Source organism: Centruroides vittatus, unplaced genomic scaffold, assembly GCF_030686945.1.
Source record: "Centruroides vittatus isolate TY-2023 unplaced genomic scaffold, ASM3068694v2 contig_971, whole genome shotgun sequence".
Lineage (NCBI taxonomy): Eukaryota > Metazoa > Arthropoda > Arachnida > Scorpiones > Buthidae > Centruroides > Centruroides vittatus.
Window position 1 is genome coordinate 2,255,590 of NW_027122644.1, and position 22,771 is coordinate 2,278,360.

The window sequence follows — 22,771 nt, forward strand, 5'->3', positions numbered from 1 at the left end:
ATGTATTTTTATATTTAATATAAACAGTAATATGTAAATATGATTTCATTTTTTCAATTAATTTTTAATACTTTTTAAGAATATACAAAAATAGATTCATATGAATCATTGAATAATGATTGAATAATTTAAATCTTTTAATGAAGCCAGTTTACTATTTACTATACTAAAACATTTAGAATTAATTTTTACCTTTTCTCTTCAGAAATAAACAAAGTTTTTATGATTACAGTCTAAGCAAATTTTTATAATTTCAAATTTTTAATGATGGTATATAAGAAGTCTAGAATTTCAAAAAATGGGGAAACTATTACTCTCATGTAGATTATTTATTTAAATTGTTAAATATTTATACAACTTATCAAAGATATAAAATCAACAGTTGGCAGATTCAAGTCATAAACTCATGGAAAATCAGCTCCATACTCTTCCAGCTGAATCAAGTCTATTATAATAGTTGGCAATAAATTTAAAATATTTATGTGATAGCAGCATTAAAAATACACAATTTTCAGTATTATTATGTGGAAATATCCAATAATGAAAAATTAAAATAAAAAATTTTTAGTAAACTGCTTGAAAAAAGCCTAGCATTTCAAACATGGAAAAAGAACATTTTGAAAACTGAAAAATTACATAACTAATGTATGAAATTTATAATTCACAACAAATAAATTATGAAATAAGTTTCATAAATTAGAAATTAATTTATGAAAGTTACATAGTCCAACAAGTTTCAGAACTAATATTTATGAAATTCATATCAGTTTCATATCATATCATATCATATTTCTTTCCTATTTTTTAAATTATTGAAAATTGAACTGTTAAGATTTATATTAAATCCTTATCAGAGGTTACTAAGAAATAACATAGAAAGCTATAAGTTGAATACTATAAATTTTTTAGTGGTTATTATGTCAAATTGATTATTGAGGTATTGAGCTGATTTTTAAAATGCTTATAATTTAAAACTTAAATAACAGATGCAATTTTTCCATTTTTAATCATTTGGCTAGATAATTTGATTTAGAATTTTTAAATTTTAAATTGTTCCGTTATTATTAATGATAATAAATGCACTAAATACTGGATAATTCACTACACACAGGAGCCTCCTCTAATTAAGTACTTGAAAATGCTGGAAATTTACAAGGCCAATAGAAATAACATGGCTATCAGCTACAAGGACAACAATACATTATCCCCAACTTGGAGGGCATTATTGGATATCTAATATTACTTTTACATCTAGATAATTACATCTCGATAAAAACACATGACATCTGATGGTCAATCAGGCATTTGTTTTATATTTTAAATTATTATATTCCATCATACATTCTATTCTAATATACATATCCAAATAAGTTCTTTAAGTTGAAAATGATCGTTTAAAGCAATTGAAAACGTTTGTTTTCCTCCAACATTGTGTTTTACGAGCTAGATTTTTGGTTGCGTAAGCATTTTGAATATTATTAATAATAGTCTTTTTTTTGAAGTGTTCAGATTGTAAAATTTAGAATGTATATTTAAATAACATCTTTATTTTGATTAATGCTTCAAAGATATTTTTCAGTTAAGACAGCTAATATTAAGTATACAAAGAATGTTTCATCAAGTGTTGATTGACTTGCAATATGAAGATAATGAATACAGTATTGTTATGCAGAATTTTAAAATTACTGGCATTATTTCAATTTTAAATACCTCTATATCAGTATTGATATAAAAAGCAAAACTATCTTTTCAGTAGAATACAGAAAGTTGGTAAAATATAAATATATATATGTACAGTCGACTCTGCATAAGTCGACACCCAGATAACTCGACACCGTAGGTTAATTAGTCAGTTTTCTGTGGTCCCGGCCGACTTACATACGCAATAATGTTATTAACGTTAAAAAACTCAGTTTACTCGACATCGTTTAACTCGTCACTACTGGATAAATCAGTATACTTTTTCTGTTTCACACTTTTTAAATGTCTGATAAGCTGACTTCCCTCCTGAAAAATGAGTTCACACCGTACTATAAGCTGTGTGGTGGGAACTCATTTTTCAGGGGGGGAGTCGGCTTATCAGAATTCTAAAAAGTGTGAAACAGAAAAAGCATGTTGATTTATCCAGTGGTGATGAGTTTAAACAATGTTGAGTAAACCGAGTTTTTTAAGGTACATTAATGCCTATGTAAGTCGGCTGGGACCACAAAAAACTGAGTACGTAACCAACGAGTGTCGAGTTATCCGGGTGTCAACTTATGTGGAGTCGACTGTATATATATATATATATATATTTATTCCAACTTTGCAAATTTAATAATTTTGAGAAATTTGTAAGAGTAAGAAAGTATTTTAGCAGAAAGAAATACAAGATCAATATGAAAGAAAATTATTAAAATATTGTTTCATTTCAACTAGTATATATGCTACAATAATAAAAAAGGAAACAATATTTTTCATTAATATGATGAAAGAAATTATTATTTTTGGAATATATTCAGTGGGGATGATACTAATTTTGTTACAATTCTAAGCTATAGAAATATCAAGAATAATTAACATTATTAATTTATTAAGAAAATTTTCTGATTAGTGTAAATTTTGTATTGCTTATAACTTACTTATACATAGTACGATCCAAAAGTTTGGGGAATGCAGTAATCTATGACAACAAAAGCATGTATTTGAAGTTACAGCGTATGAAATGGATTCTACCTTACCACCTCTACGTGTTCAGGTTAATTTCACCCATGTCATGTGATTAAACCGCGAGCGCTACTGTTTTTTTCCGGAGATAGTTACCTTTGTTCTGCGACGTAATCAAAGTGGAGTTTCAAGAACAACCTCCAACATTTTGACTTCATCGTGACCTTTCACCGTAGAATCACCATACACCTTTCTTAGCAATTTTAAAATCTCCGTAGGTGTTTTACCTAAACGCTGACAAAATTTAATGTTGGAGGTTGTTCTTGAAACTCCACTTTGATTACGTCGCAGAACAGAGGTAACTATCTCTGGAAAAAAAACAGCAGCGCTTGTGGTTTAATCACATGACATGGGTGAAATTAACCTGAACACGTAGAGGTGGTTTGGTAGAATCCATTTCATACGCTGTAACTTCAAATACATGCTTTTGTTGTCATAGATTACTGCATTCCCTGAACTTTTGGAGATCGTACCACGTATGTATTTATTAGGACTATAGTGGGAACATTTAGTTTAATGAATGAATATTGTTAAAATATCTGATTGGATAGTGATTTCTAATTGATAGGATAGGATTATTATTATTATTATTATTGTCTTAAACATCAATAAATAGAAACAAAATTAGTATATACAATATTTATACAAATATATCTAAGTATTTCCACAATATATACAGATTAATAAAATTTTAAATCATAATATGCTGAAGGTATTTGAAATTGATCAAATCTTTAAAATTACAACAAGTATTATCAGTGCATCTGGTTAATAGTAATGAACAAGTTTAAAAATAGACAGATTACACTTAACTCTAACATTAATTATTAACACATTTAATTATTTTAACAGAAAGCCTTTTTAGCTATTTTTTATTAATATAATGAATATTTTCTGCAATATTTTATATGGTGATTTGTAATAAATAAGTAATTTTTTTTATTAACGTTTTTTTTCTCAACTTTTTACTCATTTTTTTCATAAATTTTCAATACTGGTGGTATTTAAAAATAGCACTAAAATACTGGTATTGAATTTTGGTTCAGTATTGCATGCGCTAATGTAGATTATAATAAATTTTATGGCTGATATATGAAAGTCATCAAGGAATGATAATTTTAATTTCATTTAATATATCTGCTTGAGTGTCAGAAATTGTCAAAATGAATTTATTTTGTGTTTTAATGCACTTTAATGATTTATGTTTCATTTCAACTATGTTTAATGATAAAATATTTTCTAACATGTTAACAAATTGCAAAGAGAATGTGCTAAAAATATTCTTTATTTATAACAAATAGTTATTTTCTAGCAGATTAAAATATGTGATTACTTAATAAATAATATGTAAATGAATTTATGATGTCTGTTTACTTATATTATAAATTTAAATATTTTTATTGTTATCAAAAATACTCATTGTCTTTGTTATATTCAAATTTATTTAAAGTTATTATTTTCTGATATTTTATCAATTATGCATTTTATAATTAAATTAATTTTTTTATTTACAGAGTAATTTTCACTGCAATATATACTTTTGAGTCCGTCGTTAAAATGTTAGCCAGAGGTTTCATCCTTGAGTCATTCACATATCTCCGAGATCCATGGAATTGGCTGGATTTCATAGTTATCTCCCTAGCGTAAGTAAACTGAATGAAAACTATTTTAACTGTTTTATGAATAAAAATAAAAGTCTTTTGTTTCCTATGTCACTTATTTTATAATGTTAAGTTTCAGTTTATTTTCATTTTAAATCTATTAATTATAAAAATTTATAATTTATAATTCTGTCAAAAATCTGATTTACAATAGACTCAAATTATTTATTTTAATTGAGTCTATTGTAAATCAGATTTTTGACATTTGTTATACAAAACAACAACTTTTATTAACCTAAATTATAGTTTTCTGAAAATACTTATTGATAACAGTGAATTTTATAACTACCTTATGAAAAATTTTATTTTTTCTTGAATTTTTTTTCCTCATTAATTTTAACTGATACTGAAACTGAAGAATCTCTAAATAAGGAATACAGCTTATCTGAGTTAAAAATTCCACTAATCTGTTGAGAAAATTGACATTAGAGAAAATCATTAATTGCTTGATTTTATTCAAAAGTAGCAGCTGATGTTGTAAGATAACTTAGAAATTTGGATGATTGTTTGGAATACTTTTTTTTTAAAGTTAGAAGTTAACAAGACTGTTTATAAGAAGTCTGAGTATCACATTTTATAAATTGATTTTCTAGAAAATCCATTGCAATGTTGTTACTAAAGATCCTGACAGTAGAGACTTGATTTTAGCTGATTTTCCAAAATGTTTCAAATCATCTATGTATAAAAGATAGGACAACTTTGTTAAAGTTCACAAAGTCTGGTAGCCTTGCCCAGTTTTCTTAAAAATTATTGATAGTGGAATCATTGTTATTATAAACAACAAAAGTAAAAGCCCTTGAAATATTCCTCTGCTTATGTTGATTTTGGCTAACTTCTTTTCCAAATTTGCATTGTATTTTTGACCAATTATTTGATGCTGTGGCTAATTCCAGTCATTTCCAAGCATTGAATCAAAGGCTTTCCTATAATTTATTCAGGCTATATGTAAATTTTTTTGAGTATGATCTTGTCTATGAGTAGTTCATTCTTTGTCTCTCTACTCTTTCATCTGTTTCCTTTCTTTTCAAATGATAGCAAGTTATTTTGTTTTAGATAATCTTGTATAGCATCTGAAAGTATTCCTGTTGAGAGCTTAAAGATGGTTGGTAAACATGTGATTAGATGATAGTTGCTTGGTATTGTATCCTTTTTAAGATCTTTCAGAATGAGATATATGTTTTTCCAGTTGTCATCTATTTCTCTATTTGTTTGCTGTGAAGATTTCATTCAATTGTTTGTCAATTATTTTGTGCAAACTACTCAATGGTTTGATTCAGAACCCATGTAATTCATCTATTTCTGGTGCTGTCCAATACTTTATCTTTCTTACCCGTTTTTCTACTGATTCATTTATTATTACTAAACCTCTCATTTTATTTCCTTTGAGGTCATTTTTCACATTCTTTATTCAGTTTGTTATTGTAATCTTTTGGATTATCTTGTATATTTTTCCAGAACTGTACAATGTCTTCTTTATTTGATTCTCTTATTTTTCTATTTATCCCTCCATTAATGTTTTCATAAAAGCATTTTTGGTTTTTCATGAAAAGATGATTTTGTCTAAACTGTACAATCCTTGCTTCGTATCTAGTAATCTTACCTGAAACTGCTATGGTTTGCTGTCTGGTTATCTCCAGAGTTTGTTTGATTTTTCTGTTATCAAGATTGCATCTTTTTATTATGTCTTTTTTAAATTTGTTCATTTTTTAATTTATCTTTCATGTCTTTCAGCTAGCATCTGACTTTCCTTGATTTTCCTTTAATGGACTACTATGATGTTTTCTTTTTTACAGATTTATTTATTTCATATTCCAATTTTATAGCTATTACTGCTGCAGCATGACACCTGAACTGATTCACATCATGAAATGATGCTGTCATAATTTTTCCAACAGCTTTGATCAAGTCATTAAGGGCCTGTGTCAAATCGTTTTTTTACTACAAGTTTCATTGGTGATAATCTTTTCTGATCTTGTCCTTTATTCATATGTGCAATGATTTTCTCTTTCAGTTCTTCCTGTCTTTCAGTCAGTTGGTAATCTTCAGATAAACCATTAGTAATGGAATAGTAGTTGGTATCTCCTCCTCTTGTTCTGTCTATGTTTCTATATTTTGTTCTTCATCTTCATCTGCTATTTCAGTTTCTTCTGCTAGGATATTTGTCATCATTTGTTCTGAATTTGCTTGAATACTTCTTCATGATCCTGATCAATAGATATTGTATTTTGTTTAACTCTAATTCAATAAAAATTAATTCTTTCTATAAATCTTCATTGATCTTCAAATCTTATTCTCGGATACCTAAATCTGGGTGGATATCTTTCCAAATTTTGGTACATTCATTTCAGTTATCCATGTTTAGAATGGTTTGATTTGTAATAATAAACCATAATTTCCCTATTCTTAGCAATTATGTATTTTTGATATTTTGTTAGTCCTTTCAGTAGTTCTGCAGTCTTCATCCTTTGTTGCTCAGTTTAAGATCCTAAGTCCTGTACCCATTACTCTAACAGTTAACATGGTCCCTTATTGTCCCAGACAATGACCAATCCAATATAAAATTTGTTTTGCATATTCGCACCAAAGTTATTGGGTTTCAGACATATTTGGTTCAGCCTCTCATTAAAGGCCTATCTGGCTTGGATAGCCCTCCAGCCTAGCTCTATAAATTATGGAGCACAGAAGCCCCACCATCTCAACAAGGTTACTCACTACTTTGAGTGTGGAGTTTGTTTCCCCTCCTTTGGGATTATATCCTCCTTCGATGAGATGATTATTATTATGCAATGTCACTATAATGTATCCTATATGATATATATATGTCACAGGGATATCATAAAAGTGGGGATTTGGTCAAATCCCTAAGGGAGATGATCAATTTACTGAAGATGTTAAAATGACAATTCTATAGTCATTTCTCTAAAAAAATAAGTGATTTGATCAAATACCTGTACTATTTTAGTGAAAAGATAAAATAAACATGCAATATGTGGAAATAGTGTAAAAGAAGAAGGATATGGATTGAAAGTTTTATGCTACTTATGCCAAAAAAATTATAAATCAAAGGGAACATGCCACAAAATACTTAAAAGTATCAGCTGAAAAAATGGAAGATTTCTCATTGAAGAAATTTAAGGATGTGTTAGTGAATTCTACAGTTTTGGTTGTTGTACCTAAGGTAGATAGAGGTCCATTAGATGGAAAAAATATTACGGGGATAGTATTAGATAAAAAAAATAGTTTATACCAAATTGGTATTTCAGCTGGCATTATAAAAGATTGGCATCCTAGAAACGCTCTTCAAATAGCTACAACCACATTTACTGAAACCATCCTACCAATAAAGCTAAGTTTGCAAGAAATTGCTGGAAAATTATCTTTATTTGGAGGTCAAGGGTTTAAGAAATGTTTCTGTGAAAAATCCAAGGTACAATGCAAAACAAATAGATGTGCCTTTAAAAAAAATAACGTCCTCTGTAACTCCAGGTGCCACAAATCTACAACGTGTTTCAATAAAAATAAACTTGGCGTTATCTCTATCTTTTCATATAAGTACTTCTTATTTGTTGATTTGTTTTTTTGTCATTTCACGAAACCAGTTTAGAGATTTGATCAAATCACTTCATTTAATTGGGAAATGTCAATATCAAACCTTTATTTTAACATCTTCAATAAATTGAATAATATCTCTCTTAGGGATTTGGTCAAATCCCCACTTTTGACATATCCCTGCAACATATACAAGTGCCTTGTGTTATGCTAGACCAAAGTTAAGACATAACTACAGAAATTATTCTTATTATTTCAGTTTCAACATTTTAGATAAATTTGTTGATTTTGAAGAGATTGATAATCTTGGCAAAGTTCTCTTTCTCTCTCTCTTTCAGATTGAATTCATTAGTTTTATTTCATTCAGTTATTTAGAAATTTAGTTCCTTCATTGTTTACTGATTATCAGAGTTTTGTATGTTGCACAAAGTTTGAATCTCACGTATTATAGAAATAAAAAAAAAGAAAATAAAAAAAAATATAAAAAAAGTATTATATGAAAATACAGTAGAGCATCGATTATCCGACCCCCGATTAACTGACTTATCGGTTAACCGACCGCGTTCTAGTCGGCAAATTCAAATGTCCGCTAGTGATGTGGCGCTACAATATTTGGTTATGTCTCGGCTACTTTAATATTATTTTTGTCAAATTTTTGCATGTTTTAGCTGGCAGCACTGGCTCGACCATGAAAGGGAGGCTAGTATTTAAACCAGGCCTAATACACTATACTAATAATGTATTTTTTCATACTTTTCGGTTATCCGACTTTTCAGTTATCCGACCAACCCCAGTCCCCAATTGAGTCGGATAATCGATGTTCTACTGTAGTATAATATATAAAATGATATGTTTTATATAAAAAATAAATCATGCATATTGTTCTGTTAATAACAAATTTTTAAATTTTATTAGTTCTTATGTTTTTCTTTTTTCATTAAAAATTATACAGTATATTTATATTATAATTTAATTTTTTATTTTTACTGTATGAAATTTTTAATTTTAATTAATTTTTTTATAATAGCTATATAACAATGGGGGTGAATTTGGGGAATCTGAGCGCATTGCGAACATTTCGGGTGCTGAGGGCCTTAAAAACTGTAGCTATAATTCCAGGTAAGTTAATTTTTTTCAGTTTAATGAGTTTTTGTATACAGTTAAATATTAAAAATAATCATATGATATTTAAATATATTAGTAGCATCATATTAATATCTTCTATATAATTTATTTTAGAATTATGATTTAAATTTTGTATTTTTTTAAAATTTACATTATGATATACATTTTGTAGAGATCAAATATGACTGATACCAAGTAATCACTCATGATCTGCGCTGTTCAATATATGTAATTCATATACCGGGATCCTCGATATATGTCATTTTGCATACAATATTAGGGATAGTAAACTCAATGTACATTAATATATTTATATTTACTTAATTTGAACAAGAATATATATGTATATTTCCCTTAAAATTTTTATTATTGTTATTACTTGATATTAGCTAATATACCCAGTGATGCTCAAATTATCTTAAGAAAACATTGAATAGGTTTGAAAATTATGTGGTTTTGTTAAACATTGATACATGGGGTGACTACATATATTAAATAAATGCTTCTGCCACAGTGTTAGGAATTTTGTCATTTTTCTTTCAATCTTTTCTTAGTAAAATAAATTTTGTTTTATTTACATATCCTTGGGTAGACTCATTTTATTATATTTTACAGAAATATTCACATAGGTTAAAATATTTCTCTCAAATGATGAAGAAAGTAATTATTAGTTGAGCAATTAGCAACAAAACAAATTCAAATAATATATTTCAAGAGACAATAATTACATTTTAAACAAAGTTTGAATGTGGATGGAAATATATGAATAAGATTTTTTTTAAGTAAATAGTTACAAAATATTTATGCCTAGTGATCCACAAATATTAATAATTTGTTTTTATGAGAAACTAAAATAATTCATGAAAGCCCACAAACTTCTTTCAAGTGACTATAAAAAGTTCATTTTAGAACTTTTATGATCATTTGAAAGAAGTTTGTGGTTGTATATCCTTCAGAGTTATCACAAAGTTGCTGTTGTGGGCTTTTATGAATTTATGAACTTTTTTATAAACTTGTTTCATACTTTAAAGGTATGATGACACAAGTTCATAAGAAAGTACATAAATAAAAAGAAAAATAAATTTTCCAAAAACATCGAGAGAGAAGACAACATTGCTAGTCTGAACACAAACATTTCTACAAAGACTTTACATAGATAGAATGATGTCACAAACAAACAATTTACAAAATTTTTCTTTTATTTATTAGATTTGTAAAAAATAATTATAAATAATAATAATAAATAATTTTTTTACATTTTATTAATAATTTCATAGTGTCAATTTTAATTACTTTCAATTTCAATTTTTTTAAAATTTTATAGTGTATTTTTTAAACTGTTATTTAGTAATTACAATAAATTACACTGTATCCACTGATTTTGTACAATGGAAAATGTCTATACACTTCCATACAATTTGAATTTTTTAGTTGCTTTGGAACATATATCCTGTATATTACATTAGCTCAGTGAAAATTCAATATCTTATGTGTGTCACTTTGTTATAAGTTGTGCTTTTTAGAAACATAACTAAATGTATATTGAGGACACCCTGTATTTACTAATGATTTTTATTTCATTTCCATTATTTCTATTATAAGATACATTACAATGAGACTGAATAATAAATAAATTAAATTAAAATAAGATTATATCATAGAAGAAAAAACATTATATAAATTATCTAAAAGTACATTCCATTTTCTGATGTGTTATAATATTATAAATAAAATTTTCTCATTGATTATATATATAATATTAAATCTAGAAATTACTTAATAGATTTCAGTTATAAATGAACTGTTATATTTATATTTTAAGACATAATCAATTTATTCCACATGAAGAATTAATATGTGAAATTATTATTAAAATTTATTATTATAGGTTTAAAAACTATAGTTGGAGCAGTTATAGAATCTGTGCGAAACTTGAAGGATGTAATAATTCTGACTTGTTTTTCACTGTCTATCTTTGCCTTAGTGGGTTTGCAAATATACATGGGTGTTCTTACCCAGAAATGCATTAGAAATCCACCTGCCAATTTTACTGCAGAAGAAATAGAGCTATTTAGAAGTAACGAAAGTAAGATTTTTATTAATCTGCTTTTAATAAATATTTTGATTGTTAACTTAGCATTAATTTATTGTTTAAATTTAAAAATTCTAAATTAGAATGAAATGGAAGTACATGAGCATGTATTGCTTTTAATGGAGTAATAAATGCACAACATTAAAAAATAATCAAGCATTTTTGAGCTTAACAATTCATCGTCAGAAATACAAAAAATGTTCCATTGATATAGAAGTACAAGTTTGATTTTTATATGAGCAGTTTTTTCAAGTGAAAAATTGTTGCTACAGTGATTAAGCTTGCCCTTTCATAACAATGGACACATTCAAATACAGGTATACCTCACCTTACATTGGTAATTGGTTCCAGGAGTTGCGACATAAGTTGAAAAATGATGTAAGTCAAATTTACTTGTCTACAAATTTACTTGTCACTAGGCTAAACCACAAATTACCATTCCCAGCTCTGTATTTTATTTATAGATGCATTTTTAATAATATATATGGTTAATAAGAATCCATTTTAAGCTTACAAACAAATAAATTTTAGATTTTAATATAGTACAGAAAAAAGTAATCTAATCTAAGACGACAACACAGAAACACAGATGTTTTCATGTTTCGTTCTCTAGGATTTATGATGATTATATTAACATTTACTGTAAATGTACATATTTTAATATGATTTTATGTGCTTTTAATGCTTTTCTAGTGATATTATGACTTCAGTATTTGTAGCAAACGGATGTAAAGTCAAATAAAATGACTTAAACTTTATTTTTATTTTTCCATATACTTTTTTGACAAACGATGTATAATTGAGAACGACGTAACTTGAAACGACGTAACTCGAGGTATACCTGTATAAACATCCAAACTTGATAATTATATATTAAACTGTACAAAACCTAAATTAATTATTGAAATATTAATTTAATTAATAAATTTAGGAAGACATGGCACATAATGCCTGCCTCTAGTGCCACGTTACTTAGCATTTAATTAATAATAGTAGTAGTAATACAGTAGAGAGTTGAAAATCAGAATCAATTGGGGACTGGGGTTGTTTGGATTAGTGATTTGTTCCGATAACTGATTATGTACAAAAAAATATATTAACCTGTCCGATGTTCAAATTTTTCTCTGTTTCGTGTCGCTTCGTGTTGAATTTTCGTCGATTTTAAGCCTAACGAAAATTTTTATAATAATAATCGAGGCTATTGTATCGTTAAAAATTATTTCTTTATTTTGTACAAATAAAATAAATATATTAAAGAATATAAAAACATAAAAATTATACTTTAGAAGTAAATCTAGTATTAAAAACGTTTGATTCAGCACGACACAGTCTGACTGAAAATCGTTCCGATTACCGGTGATTCCGATTACCGGGGTTCCGATTACCAGGGTTCCAATTAACGACTCTCTACTGTATAACCCAATCTAATTTGGCAGTTGTTTGGCTTTAATATATAACCATCAGGTTTGGATGTTTATAATGTATAATATATAAACTAGCAGATGAGCCTAGCATTGCTCAGGCAAAAAGTAACAAGAGAAGATTAAGATTATTAGATTATAGCCAATCTTATCCATTTTCACCGGGTGCAAGAATTAGGTCCCTCCTCTTCCAAGACTAATTAGAGAATTTTTAGATGAGTCTAAAACTATGTTCGATATTCTGCAAAAACACAAAAATCTGCATCTAAAATAGTATAGTAGAAGCTGAGTTCTTCAGAGTAATCCTTTAATTTTTCCCTTTTCCCAGTGGGAAGGGGGAATTTTGAAAAATTCCTTCTTAGTGTACATTCTCATGACATACCCTAACTGTGTACCAAATTTCAACTTTCAACTCCCAACCATTTGGGCTATGTGCTTATTATTATCATTATTATTATTATTATTATTATCATCATCATCATCAACCAATCTCGATTATATTATAAGATAGGTAGGTGCAATGGGCAGCTGAGTGCCATAATGGGAGTTATAGGCCATAGACAGTCCCAGCTGGCACTGTAAGTAACTGAATATAGTTATATCTAAATTAATAAATTCTGGAAACAAGAATTGGATGAAGGTCCAGGTAGTATAACTGGCAAAGCAACTATACAGTATGCAGAAGTTGTGGGTTTGAATCCTGCTTTGGCTTGATTTTTTTCTTCCAGAACTCTCTAAATTAATTATTAAAATATTAATTTAATTACAATTATTAAATTTAGGAAGAGATGACACCTAATGTCTACCTCTAATGCCAAATTACTTAGCATTTAATTAATAATAGTATAAAGTCTGTTAAAAAAAAAAAAAAAAAAGACTGGACTTTTGTCATAGCATGCAAACCAATTGAGCTCCAGCAAGTGGTGCCACCTAGCAACAAACTTCAGTAACACAGTGCCACTTGGTGAGTCATACACTATGATTAGTTGGCAATCTAGAGCTGTCAAAGTAAATACATGCAGTCACCATTCTGTGAAGTGAAGATGAAAGACTTTAAGGAGCAATGTGTGTGTGAAATTTTGCTTTAGGACTAGCAAAACTTTTACTGAAACATGAGCTTTGCTTCAGCAGGCCTATGAGGAGGACTGTGTGAGCTGTTTGCAGTGTCACGAGTAGTTTAAGTGTTTTAAATTGGGCATAACATTAGTTGAGGAAGATTCAAGATTATGATGACTTTTGATGTCAACAAATGATAGAAACATTGATGCTATTTGTTCTATGATTCGTGCAAATCATTGTTTGACTGTGCAAGATGTTGCTGAAAAAGTTGGCATCAGCATTGGGTTATACCACAAAATTTTGACTGAAAAATTTGGCATGCATCACATCTCTGCAAAACTCATGCCACATCTGTTGATCAACAACCAGAAAGAGAACCATGTTACGATCAGCCAGGAGATGCTTCATTGTGCCTATATCAACAAAAATTTCATGAAAACCATCATAACAGCAGATGAAACTTGAGTTTATGGTTATGATGTAGAAATTAAGGTGCAATCATCAGAATGGATTAGGCAAATGTTGCATCAACCAAAAAAAGCACACGAGTCGGTCAAACTTGAAGTCAATGTTGATTTTTTATTATTATTGAGGAGTAGACCATCACGAATTTGTGCCATAAGGTCAAACTGTTAAGAAAGAGTTCTACATAGAAGTTTTAAGGCATTTGAGGGAAGATGTGTGACTCCGGACTTGACCCCTTCAGACATTTTCCTGTTTTCAAAATTGAAAACCACTCTAAAAGGATGTAATTTTCAAAGTGTAAATGAGATTCAACAGAATTTGCAGCAACAGATACACATCATCCCACAAAACAAGTTCCAGGGAACATTCCAACAGCAGCAAAAATGATGGAAATGGTGTGTTCTAAGCAGGGGAGTACTTTGGAAAGTATAAACATGTATAATATTGAATAAATTTTGTATGACAAAAGTCCAGTCTTTTTTGAACAGACTTTGTAGAAGTAATGTAGCTCGATATAGTTTGGCAATTGTTTGACTTTAATAGATTTTTTGTGTTTCTGAAGATGAATTGTTAAGTTCAAAAATACTTGAACATTTTTTAATGTTTTGCATTTATTACTCCATTAAAAACAATATTTACTTATTTACATCATAGTGGAGTTATATTTTGTTTTAGAATAAAAGTACAAATTATAATTAATAATTAAGTTTTTTCTATAAGTATAACTGTATACAGTAAAACTTCTAATCTCAAATCCCTTCTTAAGCCAAACTGGATTGTCAGATTTTTCTACTCCTAAAATCAAACAAAATTTTATGTATTGCAACATTGGTCCTCCTTAAGTCTAAACACAGCAGGTACTGACCGACCTATTAAGTTCTGGAAATGAAATGGACTTTTATTATCCAGCTGTGTTAAAACCATCTTACCAGAAAATGTACCCTTTGTTCATGAGTAGGTTAACAGTTTAATGGAAAACCCACCAAATCTAGTATGATTATATGAAATTGATTTTGGATAAATTTAATGTAGCATACAGAGGTAATTTTGTGATATACCTAACTTCATGATATTTATTTAAATCATTATTATAACCTTACATATTGTAATAATGATTCAAATAAATATCATGATCTTAAATATATCACAGAATTACATCTCTTATTCTACTGCTTTAAACTTTGTGTCTGAATAAAAATGTTTTTATTTTTTGTATACCTCTCTATGTAGAATATTCCATAACTCAAACTGGTCATATTTTTGATCTCTTCAAATTCAAGATTTAGAGGTTTTACTGTAATAGTATAAATCTCTATTTTTGGATGATAGAATTTTTGTTTAATGTTTACAACACAATAGATAAATAAAATCCACAATTTTTACTCTGGTGTATTTAACTATGGTTATTTTAGGTTCTTTCAGAATTTAAAACAATGAGTGAATGGTCATTTTTTTGAATTTTGAAATATCTTAAAAAGATTCTAAAAATTAGTTTTATTATACAACATTAATAATTTTATTATAGAACAAAAATAAGTATTTTTAGATCTTTCTCATCAGATTCAATATCCAGTTATCACTCTTCTATAGATTTGAAGCATGCTAACTAATCATTCTGGTTTGTACTATCTGCTTTATACACAACTAGAAATTTACAAAATTTTAACAAACTTGTTGCTAATTTCTTGAATATTATCAAGAGAAAGTAGCAATTGAGTTAAATTTCATTAAGGAAGATAGACTGAAAGTAATGTATTCCAATAAAAATTTTATACTTATTTGTAATAAAATTGAAAAAATAATTTATTATAAAAACTGCTATATAAATAGAAATGTATTAGTCATTCCATGGAACATCTATTCCTTTCAAAAATTTTTATCTATAAACTTTTACTTTTAATGAAATGAAAAAGATACAGTTTTGCTATTTCATCATCAATAAATTTCTGTCAAATTTTGGCACTTCTTTATGTATTATATTGAGAAAGTTAGATGCTTTTGCTGTACCATTCTGACAATATTGTTTCATTTAATATATTATATATTGGTATAACTGTTAAACCCAATTTACACTTTATGTAAATTGAGCAGCTGACAACATGTTGTACATATATCCATGTTGTTGTTGGCTTAACCATTTATACTAAGCATATTCAAGCAGATTTGAACATCTGTCCACTGTCTGAAAGTAACCACCAGAGCTTGCAAGCATGTGCATTTGAGAAAATCTTATATATTTAGTGAGTTGTAAAAAATAAAGAAAACACTCTGAGATACTTTAATCTTAACTTTAAACAAAAAAAGAATGTTTAATGTAATTGAAGCATACTGATAATTTTCATTTAGACATTTTTGTTATTTTTAAAGTAATTTACTAATTGTCTGAATATTTATAAGAACCCCTCTGTTAATTTTTTCATAAAAATTTGTGCATTTACAATTTCAGAATTTCATATTTTTCATATAAACTTATTGATTGATAAGTTTACATCAAATAGTTTGTTGATCATGCAACCATCATATTTTAAAATGCATACATCATTGGTTGTGTCTTTAGTTGTATCACTTTAAATATTTCTTTAAACTTATTGGTTCTTCCTACTTTTGCAGACATAAAAATTCAATTTTTCTGATTCTCTGTGACATGGTAATGCATACACAAATGTGTGCTGCTAGACGGAAGCACTATTGTTTAGACAAAGTAGAGTGAAGCATTTTAGTTCCTAGTGACAGTTTCACATGACAGATATTGGCTGCATATGCTTTGTGTAAATCGGGCTTTAGAATGTTATCACTTACGATAACAGAACATTTGTTTACACAGTATTTGTCAAAAACAAATTATTGAAAGTTATACATCTGAAATGTACAAATATGAAAATTGTAGCCTCAAATTTAAATTATAAAACTTTGTTTAAAATGTCTGCAAACTTCATCCTCATTTCATAGAAAAAAAACTGAAACTTTTATATATTTTGTAGAACTATTTACAATTTAAGAAATTGGATAATTAAATTAAATTTATGTTTATCTAATATATGAAAGATTCTTCAATTTCCAGATATGAAATTTTTTATTATTGCTTACAGCTAATTGGGAAAGAGATGAAATAGATGGTATTAGATTATGCGGGAATTCTTCAGGGGCAAGGTAATAATTACTGCCATATTTTATTTTTAAATTTTTTATTATTAGTTATAGTTTGTTCTAAAATATAACTAAAAATAAATAATTAAAATTTATTTTTATTTATCAAATTTATCAATATTTAAAAATTTTAAATATTAATAAATTTAAACATCAATTTTATGAAGAGTATATTTAACATATAATTATCCATTTAAATTGCCAATAAATGTGAATAAATGTGATTTGTTCCAATTTTTAAATATATTTTGTTCTATTGTTTGTTGCTTTAAACACTAATTTTAAACTCCTTTAAATCAATGTAGTCCTAAAAATGTTAAAATATTATATTTTCATTAACTTTTAAGGTATGGTATATTTCTCATTAATATTTGGGAGAAAGAGTTATAATATTTAAGTTAAATTAAAATATACTGCAATGGCATTTTTGCTTTTGTTTTATTTAATATTTAATTTGCCTATATTGTGCAAATGTTTTGAGAATATTAGGTCTGAATGATTTTACAGTGTTTTTTACTCAACATTTGTTAAATGTTTTTGGTGAAGTTTACTATCATTTTAGTATAATATATAATAATAATTATAAAATAATAATGCATTGTTAAATATTTCTGTGAAGAAGACTTTAAATACATAATTATTCTAAATGCTATAAAAATACTTTTGCTTTAATATTTAAAGCATAAAATTTAAAATGTTTTATGATTATTCTTGCTTTTAAAGCAAAAACATTTATCAATAATTACATTTTTAAAGTTTTCCTCAACTATGCATTTAATGCAGTATTGTTATTTTATAATTTGTCTGAGTCAGAATAGGATATACAAAATGGAAATCAAGTATCAAGTTTATCTTTTAATAACAATTGTTACAGTTTTATGCAACAGTGATGAATATATCCAGTCATAAATAATAATAATATTAATAACAATCATTGCATATTATTAAATCAAATTCTATAAAGATTTACTGAATTACAGCAATTTACACTTAACATAATGGTATGTAAAATTACTCACTGATTTCATTATTATATTTAATTTAATATAAGAACATTTTTCTGACATTAATCGTAAATGAAATTTTAATAAAATATATGTAACTGGGTGAAAAAATAAAAATAAATGCATAAATCTTTAAAATCCAGGATACATTTTTTAATAAACAAACATTTTCAGCTACATTAGTATCCATCATCAGGATTGAATATAGATTCCAATCTGATGATGGCTAATAGATGCACTAGACTTTAAAAGTTTATGTATTTATTTTTAATATTTTAAATCAGTTGCTATTTTTAAATACAGTGCTAGTTTCATAAAAGTTTCTCACTTTAATAAAGAATTTCAATTTTACTGAGCTTCTGAAAATGAAGATAATTTACATTGTGATAGTTACGAGCAGTACGAAGACAAAGAGACGAAATGAGAGGAACAAAACACAATGAGTTTTATTTCCTTGCTCGTAAACAAACAGGATACAGTGGATACCAACAAGTACCTTTCCCACCAACAATATCCGAGAGCAAATACCGAAACTATTACAATAAAATTTCCCGACAATATTACCTTAAAATATAAACCTTAATTATAATATACAATAAAATTTCCTGACAATATTATCTTAAAATATAAACCTTAATTATAATATACAATAAAATTTCCCGACAAGATCGCTTAAGTTATGAACTAAAACTAGTATATAAGATAAAGAAATAAAAGAAAGAGGATGTCAAGAATATACAGGAAAGCGGGTACCCACGACTAGATGGTGATGACGAAACTACCGGCCGAAGTATTACGGTGAGAACGGGGATCGGCGAACACTTTCACTCCTTTTTATTTTCTCCAAAATAATGCCGTTCAAATCGATCTTCTCTCTATCTTCTCTTGATACTAGGTATACTCGGGAGACTCCACTATCCTTCCTTCCTACTCGAGTTCTCGCCTCAGAATGACACACGTGTTCCCCTTTCTTCCCTCAGGGCTGCACTCCCTCTTTTGTTTTCAGGGGTGAGTCATCGAACTCACTAAGGAAGGGTAAGAACAATAGATACGTTCCAGGAAGAATGGACAAAGAGGTTAGAAAGAGAGGAATAAAGGAAATAAAGAAAGTATAAAATATAAAAATGATACAATTACATAAAAAATATACACCTTAAGCATGGCGTGTAGCCACAACATAATCAAATTTGATCATTCAGTGAGGAAAAAATTATGATAATATGATGAACTATCTCCTTAATGAAGAAACTATCAACAACAAAATTGAGTGTCAAGATAGATTGAAATAATCAGGGTAGTTCAATGTAAGTAATGTTGCTCAGTATCTCATAAAATAATATAGCTAGAAGTAGAAATTTTAAAAGTTATTTTGTTTTATTTACAGATGATAAATCTGAAATCAGACAGTTGGGAAGAATAAGAGAAACAGACTCTCCAGACATTACATTTATCAACAGTTTTGTCTAAAATGAAAAAAAAAAAAAAAATACATATTATTACTTGATGTGTTGTTTCAGAAATTTTTTAAAATAAATATTTCTTTATAATTTTGTTGTGTGTAGATTATTGCTGTAACCAGATATATTTGTATTAACTTGTTATTATTATTTTCTTTGTTTTTCAAGAGTAAGTTAACTAAACTTTTTTGGGTTAGGAAGAATTATAAAATAAATAGTACAATAATTATTGTGATCATAAGAACAAGTTTGTTTTCCTTAATTTAAAATGATGTGCAATAACATTATATAATCTATGAAAAGAAATAAATATAATAAATAAGATATAAAAAAATTTAGAATACTGAAATTCTAACATTTGATTATCTAAATGATGATGAAAATGTGAAGATAAAATTACAATGTACATAAATTATATCTTCTTATCATTTTCAAGTAATGTTTATGTTGAATTTTTTGCTTACATACCTTCAGTAGATACAAGTAATAAAAGGTAACACTTTTTAATTCAAATTTTACTGAAGACTGCTTTAAATAGTATCACACATTCTCTATTACTATTTTTTACTTGGGCCAAATTAAACATTTGATAAATTTAATTTGGATTTAAAATGTTAAGCAGAAAAAATTTAGTAGCTTTTTTTAGAATCCGACTTAAATTTATTATAATTAAATAGAGGTAGAATAGTGTCATAAATAATCAAGTCTCTCACAAATTTTCATAATGTAAAAGCTGAAAATCATCAGTTTATTTGCAAAAATTTTTAAAATGCAGTATTGAAAAAAGATAAATTTCAGAAATATTTGAAATTCTGTTATATTTTGGGTTTTATACATAGTGCAGATTCCTCCAAAAGCTGAAATTTTTATACTAAGCTACAAGCAAATATGTTTATGTTGAAAGAAAAATTTGATAGACAAAACTTTCTCACTTTGTTTATCAAATTTTTATTTCAACATAAACATATTGAAAGAAAAACTAAACTCTTTTAGTTTTTCTTTCAATAATCTAAGGCAAGCCACTAAAGGAGGCTGAAAATGTTTATGTTGAAATAGAAATTTGATAGAAAAATTGAGAAAGGTGGTCTCTTGTTGCTTAGTATTATATATATTTATGTGAATAAAGTAATTCAAATAAATGTATATTACTATAAATTCTGGCATTTTTTTCCCTGCTAGGGTTTGTAGTATTGAGAATTTTGCCAAATTTATGTAATACATAATTATTTCTTATTTTTGTTGTGTTTATGTTAGTTATAAAGAGAACAATCAATGACTTTAGAAAACAAATTCAAATTATAATCTTTACAATTATAATTTGAATTAAAAATGTAATCTAAAAAACAACAAAATATGAATATTAAATACAACTTTGAGCCTATTATTATTAGTTCTGTTTATTTTTACAAGGAGACCAACATACTGTATACTTCAGTGTATTAAATAATTTTTATTATTTTATTTTAAAACTCCTGTATAATTGTGTAGAAAATACATACAATAAAAATGTTAAAAGTCAAAGTTAGAAAAGAATTGCAAGTGTTATATTTAAAATTGCCATTTTAAAGTATATTATTTGCTTGAAATGAAAATCATGCATCTATTATTTGTCATCAAATATTTGTGGATTATTGTTGAGCTGTTTTTGACTACAATATATTTTAAAAATTATAAATTGAATAATTTATAGTTTACATAAAAAATAAATAGAATAAAAGGAATATTTTGAAACTAGGAAAATTCTAAACTCTGATTTTGAGAACAATTACATTAACAAAATATAATCTAAATTGTCTTAACAATTTCAGAGTAAAATATAAATAAAGTATTTTTCAAGCTATTTTTCTATTCTTTAAAGATTCTATTTTTCATTTTTATGAAGTTAAAAAATAAAACTTATTTATAAATTTTTAATTAATTTGCAGTTTTAAAATCAGTTTTTTATATCATTTCTAAATAATTTTTAAGAATTTACAAATTAATGAAATTCAAATCAATTGATCATCATGACCTATTTGATTTTTATGTGAAACATTCAATTTTATTTTTTAAAATTTATTGTATTTTGAAGATGGATTAAATAATGGTTTGAAAATTTTGTTTTCAGTAGAATATTATTTTAAGAAAAATATTTAAAAATGCATTGAAACTAAAATTATGTTTGATAAGTTGTAAGTGTGATTATCCCCACCTCCTCAGCAGTTTACATAGAATTATAAATAAATAAAATTGTTTATTTATTTATAATTGTAAGTCTGATATTAGACAAAAAAAATTAATAAATATATCAAGTAATGAAAATCTTTTAAAATAAAATTTTATTCAAATTTAAAATAAATTATTTTAAATTTGAATAAAATTTTAAACTATAAGGTGATTTTGACAATTTAAATAATCAAAGTAGAAATATAAACATGAATTAAAGTTAGTAATAAATTGTAAGTATAATGGTCTTTGATAACAGTGATTAAACCACTTATTATTATTAATTTTTTGTTAAGTAGTACAGTATTATAATTAGTACAGAAGTGTTTTGTTGGAAATTATTTTTTTTTAAATTTTGATAATCAGATTATGTAATTACATAATTTTACAAACTTGTATTTAGATTTTTAATATAGATGATATTGTTTTAATTTCCATCTTTTACTTTTACTTTCTTTGATTTATACAAAGGCTCAATATATATTTCAAATATTTGTATTGTTCATATTAATAATTCAAATGAAACAGAATATGGTAGTTATGAAAATGAAAACATGGGGAAGGAGATAGTGAAGAAGGTTATTTTGTGTTTTTATTAAGGATGCAAAATGAGAAATGTATGAGTTATTGCTGTTGATATAGTTAACATTCAAATTGTACTGCATTGTTATACTATTAGTTTTATCTGGATGTAAATTTATATCAGGTGTTTGTAAGTTGTTCTTGCACAGGAAAGCATATCCAAGAAATTAGTGAAATTGAGTTTGATACAAAAATGCATTCCTTAAGTAAGTGTATATCTTTTGGCATCATTTGAAGAAAAAATCTATATTCAGATTTTTTTTTTAAATGTGAGTTTAGATATTTATTGCATGGAAAA

The 22,771-nt window shown here is 26.6% G+C and overlaps 1 protein-coding gene across 1 annotated transcript in view; it reads left to right on the plus strand.

Moving 5' to 3' along the window:
* Positions 1 to 22,771, plus strand: part of LOC136985578 (sodium channel protein para-like) — a 324,996-nt gene that overhangs the window by 80,435 nt on the left and 221,790 nt on the right. Inside the window, 4 exon segments of the mRNA XM_067282895.1 lie at positions 4,221 to 4,349; positions 8,944 to 9,035; positions 10,930 to 11,127; positions 17,168 to 17,228. Of these exon segments, the coding sequence (XP_067138996.1) occupies positions 4,221 to 4,349; positions 8,944 to 9,035; positions 10,930 to 11,127; positions 17,168 to 17,228 (480 nt within the window).